The sequence below is a fragment of the Microtus ochrogaster genome, unplaced genomic scaffold (genome assembly GCF_000317375.1).
Source record: "Microtus ochrogaster isolate Prairie Vole_2 unplaced genomic scaffold, MicOch1.0 UNK7, whole genome shotgun sequence".
In the NCBI taxonomy this organism is placed as follows: Eukaryota; Metazoa; Chordata; class Mammalia; order Rodentia; family Cricetidae; genus Microtus; species Microtus ochrogaster.
The window spans coordinates 6,974,362-6,993,715 of NW_004949105.1; the positions used below are offsets into that span (position 1 = coordinate 6,974,362).

General features: G+C 52.2%; 1 protein-coding gene across 1 annotated transcript in view; it reads left to right on the plus strand.

Annotated features, from left to right (window-relative positions):
- Positions 1-33: 33 nt before the first annotated feature.
- Positions 34-19,354, plus strand: part of Irs2 (insulin receptor substrate 2) — a 25,726-nt gene continuing 6,405 nt past the window's right edge. The window contains exon 1 of the mRNA XM_005366302.3: positions 34-4,531. Within this exon, the coding sequence (XP_005366359.1) occupies positions 538-4,531 (3,994 nt within the window). The 5' untranslated portion in view covers positions 34-537. The remainder of the gene's footprint in view (positions 4,532-19,354) is intronic.

The following is a 19,354-nucleotide window of genomic DNA, read 5'->3' on the forward strand; positions in this document are numbered from 1 at the left end:
CGTGTTGTTTTGCTCTTAGTTCAGTCACTCGGTGCGCGATGTGTTACTCACTGTGCGGCGGGGACCGCGACAAGCCCGGGTCGTCGTTGTCGGCGGTAGCAGCAGCAGCAGCAGAAGCAACGGCCTCAGTGGCGGCGTGGGCCCCGAGTGTCCGGACGCAGCCCGGAGTCGCGCAGCGCAGAACGACGGCAGCAGGCCGGCCGCGCGCGTCCTAAGCTCGGCCCCGCGAATCGGGGACCCCGACTCTCGGCCCAGCCAGCCAGTCCCCGGGCGCCGCCCGAGAGCCCAGGAGGCAGCCGCAGCAGACAGTCGGAGCGAGGGGCGGCGACCGCCCGCGCCGAGCATCCTTCGGAGCGGCGGAGGGCCCTGCGCCACCGAGCCGCGCGCTCCTCCTAGCCCACCGCTTGGGCCCGGGGGACGCGCGCGCGTGGCCAGGCGGCCGGGCGACGGGTGGCGGGGAGCCGCCCCCGCCCGCGCCCCTCGGCCCTCGCCATCCCCTCAGCTCCTATCCGAGAGGTGCGGCCTGAACCGGCGGCGATGGCTAGCGCGCCCCTACCCGGGGCCCCCGCGCCGGCGGTAGGGGAGGGCCCGAACCTCAATAACAACAACAACAACAACAACCACAGCGTGCGCAAGTGCGGCTACCTGCGCAAGCAGAAGCACGGCCACAAGCGCTTCTTCGTGCTGCGCGGCCCCGGCACGGGCGGCGACGATGCAGCCGCGGCTGGGGGGTCGCCGCCGCTGCCACCGAGGCTGGAGTACTATGAGAGCGAGAAGAAGTGGAGGAGCAAGGCGGGCGCGCCGAAGCGAGTGATCGCGCTCGACTGCTGCCTGAACATCAACAAGCGCGCGGACGCCAAGCACAAGTACCTGATCGCCCTCTACACCAAGGACGAGTACTTCGCCGTGGCGGCGGAGAACGAGCAGGAGCAAGAGGGCTGGTACCGCGCGCTCACCGACTTGGTCAGCGAGGGTCGCTCTGGCGATGGGGGCTCGGGCACCGCGGCCACCGGCGGGTCCTGCAGCGCCTCTCTCCCGGGCGTCCTGGGCGGCTCGGCGGGTGCCGCTGGCTCCGATGACAACTACGGGCTCGTGACGCCCGCCACGGCAGTCTACCGTGAGGTGTGGCAGGTGAACCTGAAGCCCAAGGGCCTGGGTCAGAGCAAAAACCTGACTGGTGTATACCGTCTATGTCTGTCTGCGCGCACCATCGGCTTCGTGAAGCTCAATTGCGAACAGCCGTCGGTGACGCTGCAGCTTATGAACATTCGCCGCTGCGGCCACTCAGACAGCTTCTTCTTCATCGAAGTGGGCCGCTCTGCCGTCACCGGCCCCGGCGAGCTGTGGATGCAAGCCGACGACTCGGTGGTGGCGCAGAACATCCACGAGACCATCCTGGAGGCCATGAAGGCTCTCAAGGAGCTCTTTGAGTTCCGGCCTCGCAGCAAGAGTCAGTCGTCCGGGTCGTCGGCCACCCACCCCATCAGTGTGCCGGGCGCGCGCCGCCACCACCACCTGGTCAACTTGCCCCCTAGCCAGACCGGCCTGGTGCGCCGCTCACGCACCGACAGCCTGGCGGCCACCCCGCCAGCAGCCAAGTGCACCTCATGTCGGGTCCGTACGGCCAGCGAGGGCGATGGCGGCGCGGCAGCCGGGGCCGGGACAGCGGGAGGCAGGCCGATGTCGGTGGCCGGGAGCCCCCTGAGTCCTGGGCCGGTGCGCGCGCCCCTTAGTCGCTCGCACACCCTGAGCGGCGGCTGCGGAGGCCGCCCGAGCAAAGTGACGCTGGCGCCGGCAGGGGGCGCCCTGCAACACAGCCGTTCCATGTCCATGCCCGTGGCGCACTCACCGCCCGCTGCCACCAGCCCCGGCAGCCTATCCTCCAGCAGTGGACACGGCTCGGGCTCCTACCCGCTGCCTCCAGGCCCCCACCCGCACCTGCCTCATCCGCTGCACCACCCCCAAGGCCAGCGTCCATCCAGCGGCAGTGCCTCTGCCTCTGGCTCCCCCAGTGACCCTGGTTTTATGTCCCTTGATGAGTATGGCTCCAGCCCTGGCGACCTGAGAGCCTTCAGTAGCCACCGGAGCAACACACCCGAGTCAATCGCGGAGACCCCGCCAGCCAGGGACGGCAGTGGGGGCGAGCTCTATGGGTACATGAGCATGGATAGACCCCTGAGCCACTGTGGCCGCCCTTACCGTAGGGTCTCTGGGGATGGGGCCCAGGACCTGGACAGAGGGCTGAGGAAGAGGACTTATTCCTTGACCACACCTGCCCGACAGCGGCCAGTACCCCAGCCTTCCTCTGCCTCCCTTGATGAGTATACTCTCATGCGGGCCACCTTCTCTGGCAGTTCAGGTCGCCTCTGCCCATCCTTCCCCGTGTCTTCTCCCAAAGTGGCCTATCACCCTTACCCAGAGGACTATGGAGACATTGAGATTGGCTCCCACAAGAGTTCCAGCAGTAACCTGGGGGCAGATGATGGTTACATGCCCATGACCCCTGGGGCTGCCCTTAGGAGTGTTGGCCCCAGTAGCTGCAAGAGTGACGACTACATGCCCATGAGCCCCACCAGCGTGTCTGCCCCCAAGCAGATCCTGCAGCCGAGGTCAGCGGCGGCAGCAGCCTTGCCACCCTCGGGAGCTGCAGTGCCAGCACCCCCTTCAGGGGCAGGCAGGACCTTCCCCTTGAACGGAGGCAGCTACAAAGCCAGCTCCCCAGCAGAGAGCTCTCCGGAGGATAGCGGGTACATGCGAATGTGGTGTGGCTCCAAGCTGTCCATGGAGAACACAGACCCAAAGCTGCTCCCCAACGGGGACTACCTCAACATGTCCCCCAGCGAGGCTGGCACCGCGGGCACGCCACCCGACTTCTTCTCAGCAGCTTTGCGTGGAGGGGGAGAGGGCCTCAAGGGTGTCCCTGGACACTGCTACAGCTCTCTGCCCCGCTCTTACAAGGCCCCCTATTGTAGTGGGGACAGTGACCAATATGTGCTCATGAGCTCCCCTGTGGGGCGAATCTTGGAAGAGGAGAGGCTGGAACCCCAGGCCACCTCTGGAACCTCCCAGTTGGCTGGCACCTTTGGGGCAGCTGGGGGTGGCCATACCCAGCCTCACCACTCAGCAGTGCCTTCCTCCATGAGGCCAAGTGGCGGCAGTGGCCGCCCTGAGGGCTTCCTGGGCCAGCGCTGTCGGGCAGTGCGACCCACGCGCTTGTCGCTGGAGGGACTGCAGACCCTTCCCAGCATGCAAGAGTACCCTTTACCCTCAGAGCCCAAGAGCCCTGGCGAGTATATCAACATTGACTTTGGTGAGGCGGGTACCCGTCTGTCCCCGCCTGCCCCCCCACTGCTGGCATCAGCGGCTTCATCCTCTTCGTTGCTTTCAGCCAGTAGTCCCGCTTCATCCCTGGGTTCAGGCACCCCAGGCACCAGCAGTGACAGCCGGCAGCGCTCCCCACTCTCTGACTATATGAACTTGGACTTCAGTTCTCCCAAGTCCCCTAAACCTGTCGCTCATAGTGGAGACACAGTAGGCTCCATGGATGGCCTTCTCTCCCCAGAGGTCTCATCTCCATACCCACCTCTGCCCCCACGTCCTTCTGCCTCCCCCTCTTCCCTGCAGCAGCCTCTGCCACCTGCCCCAGGAGAGCTCTACCGCTTGCCTCCAGCATCAGTTGCCACTTCCCAGGGCCCCACTGCTGGCTCCTCAACATCCTCAGAGCCTGGGGATAATGGTGACTATACCGAGATGGCCTTTGGTGTGGCTGCTACCCCGCCACAACCTATCGCAGCACCCCCAAAGCCAGAAGGTGCCCGAGTAACCAGTCCCACATCTGGCTTGAAGCGCCTAAGTCTCATGGATCAGGTGTCTGGGGTGGAGGCCTTTCTTCAAGTCAGCCAGCCCCCTGATCCCCACCGGGGTGCCAAGGTCATCCGTGCAGACCCACAGGGGGGACGACGTCGCCACAGCTCAGAGACCTTCTCCTCCACCACCACAGTCACCCCAGTGTCCCCCTCCTTCGCCCACAACTCTAAGCGCCACAATTCGGCCTCTGTGGAAAACGTCTCTCTCAGGAAAAGCAGCGAAGGTAGTTGCATCCTGGGAGGAAGTGATGAGCCGCCCACATCCCCAGGACAGGCACAGCCATCGCTGGCTGTGCCTCCAGCCCCGCAGGCTAGGCCATGGAACCCAGGTCAACCTGGGGCTTTGATTGGCTGTCCTGGAGGCGGCAGTTCTCCCATGCGCAGAGAGACCTCTGTGGGTTTCCAGAACGGCCTCAACTACATCGCCATTGACGTGAGGGATGAGCAGGGGTCCCTGTCGCCATCTCAGCCACAGCACCCACAGCCTGGAGACAAGAGTTCCTGGGGCCGGACCCGTAGCCTTGGGGGACTTCTCAGCACCGTGGGAAGCACTGGCACCGGCGGGGTGTGTGGGGGCCCGGGCCCCGGAGCCTTGCCCTCTGCCAGCACCTACGCAAGCATTGACTTCTTGTCCCACCACTTGAAGGAAGCCACAGTCGTGAAAGGTGAGGTCCTCTGACCTTGAGGCTAGGAAGGGGGTGGGGAGTATTGGGTGGCTTTGGATGTCACGCTACCCTAGTGGTTTCTTGGCTGCCATGTCATTGTCTCTCTCCAAAGAGCTTGCCATGAGCATTGGCTTGGCTTATGAGTAGAGTGAATACCTTCCCCGTGGGCGGGAGACTTTGACCTTGTTATAGTTCCAGCCATCTCCTGCCTGGGTCCTTGTGGTCCTGCCCTTCCCATCTGCAGACTGGGAGAGTTGTTTAGATCATCACAGTTGAGGATGCTGAAAGGCACTGGCTCTGTGTCCTAGGTCACCTCTGCCCGGCTATAGTTTGTTGACCCTTGGGAAGTGAGCATGAGTCTTGCCTGCTCATGGGAGCAACTCTTGTCACTTCAAGTTCCCATGTAGACTGTGACAGGACTGTCATCAGAGGCTCCATAGTTCCCATACGGGAAGAGGTAGTAGTGTGGCTTGGCTTACATAGCCTGACGGCAGCTGTTCCCACCTGAGAGTAACTGGGAGTGTCCTGGAGGCTTTCCTGTCTGTGGGTACTAGTCAACCTCCCAGGATTCCTGGTGCTGCAGGTCTAGGACCTGGCAAAATGACATTGTTAATAAGTTCCCAGGTAATGCTGGAGCTGTTGATGTAAATCCCTGAGGAGGTGTGGGAGCTCAGGAGCCACTGGAAGGCCCTCGTGGGCTGGGTGGAACAAGGAGTCGGGGTTGGCATAGGAACAGGATGGGCTGGGCTTCTCAGAGCACCCCAGGCAATAGCACTCAGCCCTGTTTCAGGATCAGGGTTTGAAGTGCGGTTCTTTTCCAGGAACAGTGGGACTGGAGGGCAGCTGGAGCTGTCTCCTCTCCAGTTACCAAATATCCACCAGCTCGGAGAAGGGCTTGCTGTGCGCCTGGCAAAGCCTTCTGTGTCTCAGAAATGACTGGGGTGTAAGAGGAGCCCGGGCTGGAGTGCCGAGTTCTGCTGTTCTTCCGTCTTGTCGGTGTTTCTGTATGGGGTTGCTAGCAGGAAAGGCTGGGTGCCGCAGTGGAGCCCGTGATGGGAGTGGAAGCCATGTGGTTGGTGGTCTGTGTTTCACGGAACCTGTACAGTTTTGGTTCCTAAGCAGAGCAGTTGCGTGCTATCCACAGTTAGAACGAGTGGTCTAGTGTATTTGGGACTGTTAATTCATAGGCTTCAGGCTTCTAGCTTGGGGCAAATACTGTTATTCTAGGGTAATAGATGAAAATCTGATTCTTTTATTATTATAATTAAAACGGGTGCGGAGAAAAGAGCCTCCAGGAACTACCAAGAGTACTGCAGTACCTCAGCGTCTAATTAAGTCAACTAGAAGTTGGCCAAATGTCTCCTCCACGTTCAGTATCTCAAATGAAGGTCATTTTGTCAAAGTTTTACACAGTGCAAAATTTCTAATACTAGGGAGTTGAGGATGGGTAAGCCACAGGTCATCTAAACACAGCAGGATGTGACCCAGTGGGGAAACTCTGCTTGCTCCCTGTTCCCCACAGGCCACACATTGACTTCCCTGTCCCTGTTGGGGCTGTGTGGGTGGTCTCCTTCTTTGAAGTCTGAGGCCCTTGGTACAGTCACTATATCAGAGAGGATTCACTGGCAGATTAGAAAGAATGCTGACCCACAGGGATAAGTTTGTTTAGACACCTGGTTTATCTAGTCCTGCTTAAGGTTTCCCACCAGGATGAAATTCCTGTCAGCCTGCAGGATTTCACACGTGTGAAATCCAAACAGTTCTTCCTACAAGCTGACCGGGAGGCATCTTGGTTACAGTTATTCTGAGTTCCGTGGATGTTGTGCTAAACTCCTCTCTAAAAGGGGTATTTTTAAAGGAAAAACCGATAACTACGACTAATCTATTGTGCCAGAGCCACATGTTCAAAGGGAGGCATCTGTGCCAAATTAGATTTCCAGCAACTTGACTTGAGCAGAATGCAGCACCAGAGGGGGGTGGGGGGGGGCTTGATGTCCCTAGGATGGACGTCTTTGTGTGCAGCTCACATCCAGGTAGAAACTGGTGGTGTGCCCAGATGAGAAATTCTCTGTAGAGCCGCGTGCTCCGAGACGGTGGTTTGTCGAAGCCAGGCTGGAAGCACGAGTTTGAGACTGAAATGCAGAATGTCCTCGCCACTGAGCAAGCTTTGCCCAGGCTCCTAGCAGTGCCCTGTGCTGCCACCCCAAGCTGCGCATTCGCATTCTCCTGGACTCTCATCCGTCACACAGACACGTCGTCATTTAGCCAGCCTGGGTAGTATGTAGTTCGTAAGTAATACAGACACAAGGTCCTGGCAGTGTCTCATAGCCGACTGCAGTTGAATTGGGAATAGGGGTGGGTCTCTTAAACACAACTTAGTAAGAAACTAGTAAGCACCAGGTGTGTGTGTGTGTGTGTGTGTCTGTCTGTCTGTCTGATTAATATGTCGGAATTGCTGTCTTGTTTGGGAACCGGAAATTAACTGGATTAAATGTGTTTTAAAACTGCTTCTATCAATTCTGCACATTATTGACGACAGGATTGTACATTGGTATGCGCCCTAAAATGTTGGTTTTCTCTATAGAGGGATTTTCATTCTGTTGATGTTGAAGAAGCTGATGGGAGAGAGGCTGTGGAGGGCATCTATATTTAGTTCTGTTTGATCAGAAGACTATCTGCACGTCCTTCTCTTAACCAGTTTGTCAGAGAAGTGAGGTGTTTCCAAAGGAGCTGGTGGTCTTGGTTTAGTCTAGAAAGTTCTGTCTTTGGTAGTGCTTGGTCCCCGGAGCCAGCACAGCAGCTTTGCAAGCCTCAGAGGGTGCCGTTTAGGCCTGGGGGATGAGATGGTGCCCTGCAGGGTGGCTCTCACCTCCTAAGGAAGAGGCAGCTGAGGTGCTAAGGAAAACACTCTGGTTTTGGTGAATGAAAGTCACGTGGCCAGTTCTGCTTCCTTTATTGAAAGAAAAGCCTTTACTGGAGTGTCTCTGAGAAGGAAGGAGGGCGGAGCGAGGAAGCCAGGGTTCTGGTTGCTGCTAATCTCCGGAGAGCCTACCCGGCTCTACCCTCCTTCTGATTGTGTTGTCTGCAGAGCGGTTGATTCCCGTCCTTCCCCTGCTGGGCCACAGAGATGAAATTAGAGTGCCCTAAGCCCTTGCTTAGGTACTTTTGGAAATGAGTATGCTTAAATTAAAAATTAATAAATGAAAAGCCAAAGTCGCAGTAGTCTGGGAATGAAGACAATGCCTTCTTAAAGCTTACCTCTCCTGACCCATTGTCCGTTGTGCTTGGTGCTCTAAGAAACCCACCCCCACCACCTTCTTTAAGAATTCCCTAAAGCCACGTGGTAGCTCATCTTTTAGAGCACTGTGAAAGAAGAGCAGCAAAACAAAATAAGATTTGTTCCAGAAAGGGAGGAAAAATGAAAGTAACAATGTAGAGATTCAAATTACATAGTAGCAGAACAATTAAGAAAAACAGGCCTGCTGTCTGCCCTGGCTTCAAAGCAGGCTTTGCATTCCAGGCTGTGATGTGCTCAGGTATTAAGAGCTGTTGACAAGATGAGGATGTGTAATTAGAATATACATTTTTAAAATTGACTCTTAATGCTGCCAGCTCTAACTAACAGTCAAACCCTCGAACTTCAGAGGTTTAATTAGCCAGGATTCCGCGGGGTTTCGGTTCTGTTTGTTGACTTAACTTAGGGGTCACTCCTCAAGTTTTGACCTCAGTACTGTGCTGTCTGTCTGTAGAGTATGAACATGCTGGATTCCTTGCTCTTCCACCCCGAAAAAGCAATTTCATAGCAGCAGCTGGGCATAAAGGTGTTCTGTTAGATTCCTACTAACACCTTTTCTCTGGAAGCATGTTCTAAGAGCGAGGTAACTTTGCTATCAGATTTGGCAAATGGGCCAACCTTTTATTTTGTTTTGGGAGGGGGGCATTGGATAGTCCAGAACTGAATGTTTTCCCTTCACCTTGGAAACTTAAGGGGAAATGTAACTTTATTCTCGAGTCTACATTGCCAATTAGTGTGGGGCTACTTTGACTAGTGGAGCTGAGCCCCAGATTTGACCTCTTTGCCTAGAGAACTGTGGTGGGATGAAGCTTGTTTAGTCTCTCTAGACCAGCACAAAAGAGTATATGTTTTCATGCAAGATGTTGCCATTTTAGTACACATTTTCTGCCTCTCCATAATGACCTGCTACAAAGGTTTTGCTGCTTATCCAGCTACTGAGGGTTGGGTTGTGTGGCAACAGTGCTTTCCAAATCTAAAACAGAACACTCTATATTTATTTTCGTTTGTCTGAATGTATCATTCAAGACTGCAAGGGGAAGGGGTGTAGTTGATGACACAGGGAAGGTAGATGCTGGTTTCTGGCGGCAGCTGGTAAGGAAATGCTGGGGTCATGGTGGCCACTGGTCTTTTGAGTGTCTTTTGTGGGTAGTTTCCTAGGCTTATTTTGAGGATGCCCCGAAGTAACACCTGCAGTTGGAATAGACCAGGAAGCAAGCTGCACACCAGGAGCTGCTTGCTGGGTGCAGAATGTGCCAGACACTCTGGGCTTGGCGCTCATCATTGAACTCATTGTGTTGAGTGCTGAAATAGAGCTGGGCTGAAATGTACAGGCTGTGTGTGGGTGATAAAGCAGTTCATTTAATAATTGCGATTTCTTTTTCTGCTAAAGCAGAAAAATACTGAGTTTTACACAGACATAGTTATTTGTCCAAATGACCTACATGCTGTTCCAATTTCTTTTGTGTGGTATTTATGCGATGACATTTGCAAAATATTTCTTACTTCTTGTGCATTTGCTGAAATTGGGTCAAACGTTTGGATCCACGATATATCTTAAAGATAAACCTTTACATGAACCCCTTAAGTACCAAGTCTTTTAATATTTATTTTAAAAAGTATCTGGTTTTCCAGAAACACATGTTTAGAACTGGTGTTTGTGTTCCCGTACTGTCTTTTTTTTTTCAAAACCCATGTTTTTGTTTTTTTCTTTTTCTTTCTAATTGAATAGTAATGTATTTTGTAAGGACATTCAAATCTTTAGCCAATCACCTTAAGAATATTGATCCTCTATTCTTTTCATCTATAGAGAGTTGATACAATTCTCAGTGATTTGTATGCATGGTATTTAAGCTTTGTTTCTCCCCACCCCCAAAGCATAGATGTTCATCCTAGATTGCAGTTTTTCTTATCTCTTCAAAAGCCAAATGTTGACATTGGGGCAACTCTGCTTTTTTTTTCGTGGTCACAGTGCAGTGTTTTAATGTTTATTATTATGACATGAGATTTCTCTACTTTGTGGACTTAACTCAGGCCATCTTCAGGGACCAAAGTGTGCTGTTAACAGTCCAGAAATGCGGCAAACACAATATGATTCTGAATGAATTCTTCTTGGGTGAAATGAAAAAGAAACATTCTGAGCAATACTGAAAGGCAACTTCACAGGGCACAACTGGGCGAAACTCAAGCCTTTGTAGTGTTTTTATTTCTGTAAGTATAATGTCATGTTACATCCAGACATCCTGTAATATATGTAAAATCAGCTTTTATGTGTATGGATGGGTGTTTCGCCTGTATTTATGACTGTGCACTTCCAGAAGAGGGTGTCAGATCTCCAGAGGTTGTGAGCGGCTGTGTGGGTGCTGGGAATCCAGCACAGGACCTCTGGAGGAGCAGCCAGTTCTGTTAAAGCTGAGCCATCTCTGCAGCCCCAGACTCAGGTTTTATCGGGTCATTAGGACAAAAGGAGAGAGTGTTGGACTCAGGCTGTTCATGTTGGATTAGCAGCTTGAAAAGCACATAACCACTCTGCCTCAGAACTTCCCAGATGACTGTCTGTTTCCTGTTTCTGTTGTGCAGCATTGAGTTGATTTCCCCTTTCCCTCTCATTTTCCTCCTCACAATTTCAGAGTAAAATGGGAACAGTTAAGGAAGCAGAGAGGAAGAATGGCCATTGTGGGAAAGCCCTCTCGGTTTTTGTTTTTTTTTATTTTTTTTTTAGCCAGTGTCCATCTGTCAGTTTGAAGAACTTCGTTGTGTTAATTTCTACCACTGCCACCCCCCTTTTTCTAAGCCCTCTTTTGTCCATGGATTTGCAAGTTTAACTCCTGGTGGTAACTTCTTGTGGTCCATCTTCCTGGACCTCACCTGAGTGAAGAAACATTTCTGTTCCTCTAGCAGTTTCTATGTTTTCCTAAAGAACCCAGAACACAGACACAGGACTTACTATAAAATTTAGCATCCAAGTACATTAAGGCCCTTCAGCTAGAGTGGGAGCAGCAGGGGGGTGGATTAGGCTCCAGAGTGCACCTGAGGACACAGAGCCCCGTGGGAACCACTGCCTTAACACTGATTCAAGGTCAGATGTAACTAGGGTAGAATAGTTGTTAAATACCACCTAAATGCCACTGGGAGAGCAGTGGAGGAGGTGGCCCAGAAGTCTACACACCCTGAGTGGACGTCTGAGCGCCCTGCTTCACGCTCCTGGGGTCCGTCTGCTCCTGTGGAATAGCTGAGCGGGTGCAGCAGGTCCCACCATCCTCCTGCTGTTGTGTCCAGTTTAGGGAATCTCTGGGGGCAGATGGAAGGAAGCATTTGAGGTAGAAAAGCAAAGTGCCCAGTGAGAAGACGGCTCACACAGCAGGCAGAGGCAGTGGGGAATGTAGCTAAGAAGACATATTTCTAGGCTAGTTCATGAACCCTGAAGGCCTTCCCTCTTCGGGACAGAACCAGCCCTGCTGACCAGTGATGCAGGCTGGGTGAATACCCTCAGCCTCTGCATTTGTGTCCTGTGTGTGGAGTGTTGTACACCCCTCACAGCCCGTTAGCAGCTTCCAAAGAGATGAGTCATTAACTCACTTAATGGTGAGTAGATTTGGAAACACCAATTTAGAATTAGCCTCAGGACCAGTTAGTAGCTAATCATCTGTTTCTGCGTGGTTATCTTCTCAGGACCAAGTGTCCCATGAGGTCTTAATATTCTTAAGGTCCTTAAAAAAAAAGTTGTGAGGAAAATCATTTAGCTGGCTTTTTTTACATGACGACAGATGGGTTTCATTCAAATTGAACTGGACATGAGCTGCCCCCTTTGGAGGTGGTGTGACTGTAAAGGAATTCTCAGGCAGACACACCAGGAATTCATTGAGTCCTCATAGGTAAAACCTGTAGCAGAGCATCGGAAGGCCCTGCGCCCTAGGTGACTATGCTGGCTGCGCCATGGAAGAGGACTCAGTCTCTCTATCAGATGGCAGCTCTAGGCCAGGAGCCCTCCGTGATGAGCGGCATGTGTCCAGGGTGGGCTGATGGAAGGAGACTTCCACAGGACAAACAAACCAGGACCGAGGCAGCTTCTCCAGGTTCCAGGGAGGGCCGGGTTCAAAATTTACTGTCTTGCCCATCATGGGTCTGTTGGGTACTGTCTCGACACAAGAGTCTTTAGGACAGAAGAATAGACTCTGGCTGCCCCAACAGATCAGTCTCGGCCACACCGTCTCTGTAAATCAATCGAAGAGGCAAACAGAGGAGACGAACTCAGTAGAGGAAGAATAGCTGCATACATCTTGTGGCCACAGGTCCCTCTTGGGGCACCGACTTGTGTGTTGGGTTTCAACAGAGGAAGAAGTAGGCCTGGGGTCAGGGGTCTTGTGTAACTAGGCAGTCCCTGTGGAGGTGTGGTCCGGTCTTTCTTATCTCAGTTCTGGTTCTTCAAGATGGTCCAAAGAAGTGCTTATTGCTTGAAGCTGGCTCCCGCAGGATAGGTGCCCTGTGTTTATAGGTGATTGCCCTCGTGGGGATGGGGGGGCTGCCTTGGGAGTCCCCGCTGTTCCTGGAATCAGAAGGGACTATGTTGAGAACAGCAGCTTATCTCTGTTCCTTCAGCTTCAGGGGGTGGGGGTGGGAGGATGGGATAGATTAGGCAGAACGAAGCCCTGTTTTTAGTTACTTTGTGGACTCATATGAGAAGGCAATACTTTTTCTTTAATTTAATTGTGAAGTCGGTTGTATAAACTAGGAACCCCACTTTCTTCTGGCGAGCTGTGAAGGGCCTCTTGCTATCACAAACATAAAAGACTTTTCCAAGTATGGTGTGTGTGGATTTCCTGAATGAAGCCCTGTGTCTCTCTGTAATGAGCACATGCCTGGGAAGAGGCCACCTGTCACTGCTATGACCCTGTTGTCTTAGCCTTCTTGGTTGGCAGAGAGAAGCCACAGGGATCCTCTCTTCTCCTTTCCCCTTAGTGAGGACACCCTGGGCCACTGCCAAACTCAGCCTTGTTCGGGATCTTGGATGCCCCTGGCAGATGGGGAAGTGGGGTGAGAAATCTTAGAAGTAGGCTGAGGTGATGGCACTAGATTTTGAAAGTCCACCAACAATGGTCTGGAGCCCGTGAATTTTCCGTAGGATTCAGCGCTGTGTGTATTAGAGAGAACCACCGAGAAGCTGGGTTTTGTGTGGCAAGGTCAGAAATGGAACTGCTTAGGACCGCAGGGCACAGCGGGTATGGCAAGCTCTAGTGGTCACACTGGATACTATTCTGGATGGGGAGATCTGTCTTCCCTTTCCCGAGTGTGCAGCTGAGCATGGCCAGTGAGCACACAGGAGCTTAGAGTTCTTCCTGGCTGTTGGTGTGCAGAACATACAGATCGGATGTCTCCAGCCAACAGCACACATGGTTTTAAAAATTTGCTGGCGGTTTGGGACCAGTTCAGCCTCACTTTCCTAAATTGCATTTTAACGGGTTTCTACTATAGAGGCCGCGCCTTAGAGCGCCATCTGAATCGAGAAGCTAGGAATGAGGCGACCCCTCTTTGAGTTTCACCTCCATGGCTTGTGTTGTCCTTCTGGAAGCCAGAATACAGCCTGCTGCTTCCCAAGGGAAAATGAAGGGGAAAAATGGTTTCCGCAACTCATGGAGACTGAATTTCACAATGTATGCACATAGAAAGTTCTTCATAGTCAGGTCAAGCTGGTGTCCCCCAGGGCACGCTCCTGAAAGAGGACTTCATTTTCCTCCACCCCTCCTCCAACCTCTCATAGTTCCTTACCCTCTGCCCATGAGATGGGAACCATCTCTCCCTGCAGACCTTCCTCCTGAGGGGCGATGCCTAGATGCTGCTGGGTTTCCTATTCTTGAGCTGCCCCTTCCAGCTGGTGCAGAGAGCTTGGGAGAAGACAGCTCCTAGGATATCTGCCCTGACCTGGACTGGTCTGCTGGTTGACCAGAGGTCTCTAGCCTCTGCCCCTGGGCTGAGTGACAGAAGTAGATGGCATGTCCTTGTTTTGGGTCTAGCCCATCCAGGAGGGTTGACTCTGTGTACACCTGCAGCCCAGCTTCTCATCCTCTGTCACCAGGAGTCTTGGCCCTGTCTCTAACCCAGGCATCCGGGACCTTACTTAGGGCCCTAGTTAGTGTGGGTGGCTGGTGGGAGACTCTGCCTGGGCTGAAGGTGTCTTTCTGGAAGTGTGGTTGCTACATAGGACTTGAGGGCTTGGGATATCTTATAAACACCCTGGCTTTTGGCTACAAGAGCACATGCACCGCCTGAGTCCCTGTGGGACGTGGGATTGGCTGAACCGTGTGCCAGGGAGGGTCGCTGCTGTGGTAGCTGGGTGCTGAGCCACATGGTGGGTACAGCAGGGTTTGGCTCCGTTCTGTCCTCTCATGGTTCGAGCACAGCAGAGAGGCACGGACACCCTGGTCTTCAGAGAGTTCTTAGCTTCCAGTGGCCTGGCGTTCCCTTCAACTGAATTCTCCTTCCCCACTGTGTTCACCCAGTCAGCTGGGTTGGTTCTCCTTTTGCTAGGTCCTGCCAGCCTGCATAGTTTCCTGTGCCTTCCCGTGGTACCCGGGTTGTTTTGGTTTGCATTGCTCCTGGAGGCATCTTAGGAGGGAGTGGGGCTGTGGCAGCAAGTCCCCTTTGCCCTACTGCCCTGACGAGAGCCGGCCTTCCTCAGCAACTCAGGGCCTCCGGGTCTGAAGAAGCCTTTGTAGTTCAGAACATGGCATGTGGCTACATGCCTGCGTGACTGAAGTAAGAGTCCGACCACGGAGTTGTGAGTCATGGCAGAAGCATGTGGTCCTTGATGTAGAAAATCAATATTCATGTATGTTTTGTTTGTAGTCATTACAGTTTCTATCTAGAATCCCCCTTGGTAGTTTCACTGTGACACTGGGGGGCGGGGTGAGGTGGGGGAGAGAATGGCCCTATCTTCAGGAGTGGGTGTGATTGATTGACTTAGCTGAGAAATCAGCTGGTTGATGGTGGCCACGGCTGGGTCCACCCTGGGTCTGACTCTGGCCATTGTAACCTCATGCCTCCCACACATGCATCCCCTTGAACCATGGAAAGCTGTGTGGGTTTCAGGGTGCAGGAATGGCAGCAGTGAATGGCTCCTGTGCTCCCTAGGGAGTGGCAGTGTATGAGATGTGGCTCACAGGGGTGCAAGCTGGGGCAGAACCCTGCCGAGCGCTTGCTCTTGGATCCTTTGCTTGTTGCTATGACAGAACACCTGATAAAAGGCACTTGGTAGGGCTTGCTTTGACCCAGAGCCGTCATGACGGGCAGGCTTGGCTGCAGGAGCTGGAGACAGCTGGCCACAGTGCAGCCTCCGGACTCAGTCCAAGGTGATAGCCCATGGATGGCGGCACCCGTGGTGGGTGAGAGGGTCTTCCCAGTTAACCCAATCTGGAAGTCCCTTCTTAGACATGCCCCAGAGTTGAGCCCCGGGGCCATTGATTATAGATCCCATCGACCCCGGCCATCAGTATGACCCATAGCTCCACAGCAGATTGGCTACAGGTGAAGGAAAGCAACGAATCTCTTCTGAATATTTATTCTACTTCTCTGTAATCTGACAGGAAGAAGATGGAAGGTTTTATGATTCCAATCGTAAGCATTTTTATAGTGTACATAAAGCATAGTTTCTGCATCAGTGTGAGCCATCATACAAAAATGTGCTACATCTCAGAGAAGAGTGGAGCTTCTCAGAAGGCACTCGTGATTTTAGTGCTGGTTCATGTACCGGCTGTGGAAGTGGAGCCCTGGAAATCACGTTTTCAGGGGACCCGAGAAAGAGCTGGTTATGGGTTGCAGCTGTGGTAGGTGTCAGTTTTTCTGGGAAGCTGAGTATCAAGAAGGCTTGCCTTTGATGTCCAGATGGATTCTGTGCTGGGAAGAAGAAGCCAGAGCAGACCATTGGAAAGAGTGCTGGCTTCACACCTGGTCTTATGACTCGCAGGGTCTGTAAGAGGATAGCGTGGCCTTTAGCAGGCGGTATTGCGTTTCCAAAGCACGCAAGCTTGCAGATAATTTCCAGGGGTATCAGTTAGCCTCAGGTGTAGCCCACAGGTGGAAAATGTGTGGTACTATTTTGACAGACCTGCCTGTGTCTTCTCTTTGGGTTCCTTGTTAAATGTTGGTGGGTACATGTGCCTTGAAGGGTTGGCTGACTAGGTTCTGTGACGGATTGGACAGTGGAGGCTCATGGTTGGTTGTCATAGCTACCCAGCTGTGCTAGGTGAGTGACAGTGGCTGTGATCCCATAACACTGTATTTGCAGAAGAGATAGGTCGGTCCCTGCTGTGCACCATCACCGTTTGTGAGATGGAAAGAATTCTTCTGGGCATCCGACCCACCACCTTCAGGTTTTGTTTTCCTTTTGGAGGTTGTGTGTTTATCTTTTCTTTTCTGAGAAGTGGCATAAACTATTAGGGTTGGTTTTGGTTCTGGTTTTGTTAGTTGAACTTAGCTTGACTAAGGAAAATTGTCCTGAGTGCAGAGGACATGAAGACATGAGGTCCAGAAGCACACGGTCACATGCAGTCTAGCAAGCTGGTTTCCCAAGGCATGTGTCCATCACCTCGTCTTACTCATTAAGTAGGATCAGCTACTAGTATGGTATTTAATGTCCTTTGAAGGAGTTCTATAAAAAGCCAATGGAAAAAAAATTGTATGATCTCATACATAGAATCTTAAAAAAAACATCCGAGTTAAATGTCCAGAGAGCTCAACAGAGCGGGTTGTCATGGGTCTGGGTAAAGTGTGGAAGAGGGGAAGAGAGGACAAACACAAAGGGCAAGGGTTTCTTTGGAAGTTTACAGCAAATGCCAATTAGGGGTTATTGCTTTTGTTTTAAAAGCAAGTAACTTTTAACTGCTCTTGCGACCAAAATGCAGGTAGAGAAGGTGACAGCAGGGAACTGGTTAATCCACTCCGGTGACCTTTCTCCTGTGTCAGTGTGCCCCACAGCATCGTGCTGCAACTCTCAAATGCGCACAGCAGCGTTTCCTACAACAAAACATGACAATGACGCAAAGCAGAAGTGGAGACTGGGCTCAAGTGAACTCTTGTGATCCCACTGGGCCCCAAACATCTGTCCTCGGGGCCAGAGGGAGCCTCCTATTGGACAGCACTGGAAAGAAGTTGATACCGACCCCCCACACACACACACACACACTCCTCACCCTGGTACCACTTGAGAGGCCTTCATCATTCTGGCTCTGGTTTTAACCTGGGATTAGAGTGTCCTGGTTTGAGAGAAAGGATGCCCTAGGATGCAGAAGACACTGGAGTGTGCAAAGAGCTCACTCCTCTAGTGTGGGATCTGCATCTGCACGTAGCTGGGGGCTCCTTTTAGGGAGGAGCTCGCTAGATGCCCACATTAGGAAACAGCCACTGAAACCTTGACTTGTAAATGCTGCCGCTGAGGCTGAGCTGGCAAGTTCCCAAAGGGCGAAGCTTTGGGTGTGTAGAGAAAGTTTGAAGTGGGGTGCTTCACAGGCTGGGAGGCCTCTGAGCACACCGTGGCTGGGCCATTAAGAGACTGTCTTCCTTGAAGGATTAAGCTGAGTAGAAAGGTAGTTGGTTCCAGCCTTGAGAAAGCCGCTCATCTCCGGTCTCATCTCCCGGCTGGGATTGATTGTGTCATTAGCAAGTTACAACTCGAAGACAGGGAGGGAGTTTAGTCCCAAGCATCCCAAGTGAGAGGGCTCTAATTGTCAGCGGCCGTGCAAGCTCACAGCGAAGACTCTCTCAAGCAGGTAGTCACAGGGAGCTTAATCATCCATGTTTTCCTTTTAAATGATTTTTTTTCCAATTTAGATGAAAGGTTAAGTAACCGTTTTTCTTAGAATCTCTGGTGACTTTGTTATCACCCCCAACCTGACCTTTTTTTTTAAAAAAATACTCTTAGCAAAGTAAGAAGATACTAAATTATCAGGCGTATTTTTCTAGGAATTTCTCTTTCAACTGAATAGCCTGTTTTCCCAGCTAGTTCTGTGTTTAAATGAATAGCCTCCACTGGGCATTGAAATGGGCTTGAAGGATGTGAGGACTCACCAAAGCACTCAGTTCTTCCTTAATTTGGTTTGCTACTAGAAATGTAAAATACGTAGCCTCTGTTTTTCTTTTGGCATGCAAATCAATATTCATCTAAACAGCACTAGGAATTCAGAGCCCTGAATATGTTACAGAGTTCACATCTGCTCTTCTCTGTGCTGCACCGAACCTTGCTGGGGCTCCATGTGAGGGTCTGTGTGGAGCTTTTGGTGGGGGAGAAGCTTGAAGAGATCTAGAGACAGAGCCTGAGCTTCCCGGGGCAGAGCAGTCCTGACCTAAGTGTATGCCTGAACACTGACGTGTGAAAGAGCCTGGTGTTGAACACGCAGAAACCCAGAGTTTCATGAGAATCCCAGCGGAAGGGAAGGCACAAGTGAGTCCACCTGACTCGCGTGATCCTGGATGTCTGTCTTATTTCTTGCTAAGACTCTGGGCTTGGTGCTCAACTGGTGTGCTGGGACTTCATTATTTTGCTGCTTGTCTAGTGGACTGTGGAGAGCCTGATCCTTCAGCCGTGTATCTATTTTCTGTGTCTTCTGTCTCTCCCTCCTTCTCCTGTCCTCTCTCCTTCCTCCTCCCCTCTCCTCTTTCCCTGAGGTCTGAGCGTAGCTTTGGAGGTGGTGAAGCCACTATAGTCATTGAATTTTTTCTGTCCTGGGAAAAGATGACCTGCAGGCTCATCCTCGGGAACTTAGGAGTCCTGGTTGTGGGGCATATCAGTGACATGCCGTCAGTGATGGCTGAACAAAGGTGGAACATGACCGGACTCTGGCCGGGCATACGGACGGAAGTTTATTTGCTAATAGTTTTTGTTGTTGCTGCCTGTCTGCTTTTCATGGCTCCAGGCCTCAAAACCTTACTGCTTTGAAGAGTTCATCTCTGATCTTAGGGATTTGGGTGTAGAATTGCAAAGAAATTTCAAATCCTGTGAGTCCAGTCTCAGTATGAGCTACCGCCAGGCACAGGACAGGGGTGGGTCTGTGGGTCTTTCCTATGTGCAGTGCAGTTTTACCACTATGACTGGACAGCTCAGAGTCTCCCTTCTGAAGGCACATGCAGAGCAGAGTGGCCATAAATTAATCATCCTTGTGTTGCCTCTAGTGGATTTGACATAGGTAATGAATAAATAAATGTATACTGGCATCTCCTCCTTAGGACCTATAAATATTTAAGGTTGGGGATGTCAGATTAGCAGTGTAAGAAAACATTTTCCTTCTTCATAGTCTACATGAACCAGCCCAATAAAAGTAAACAGAAGGCATAGATAGGGCACAGGCATCCTGGTGCAAAGACGTAGGGCACACATCATATCCTGGTGCACAGACATAGGGCACAGGCATCCTGGTGCACAGACATAGGGCACACATCACATCCTAGTGCACAGACATAGGGCACACATCACATCCTAGTGCACAGGCATAGGGCACACATCACATCCTAATGCACAGGCATAGGGCACACATCACATCCTA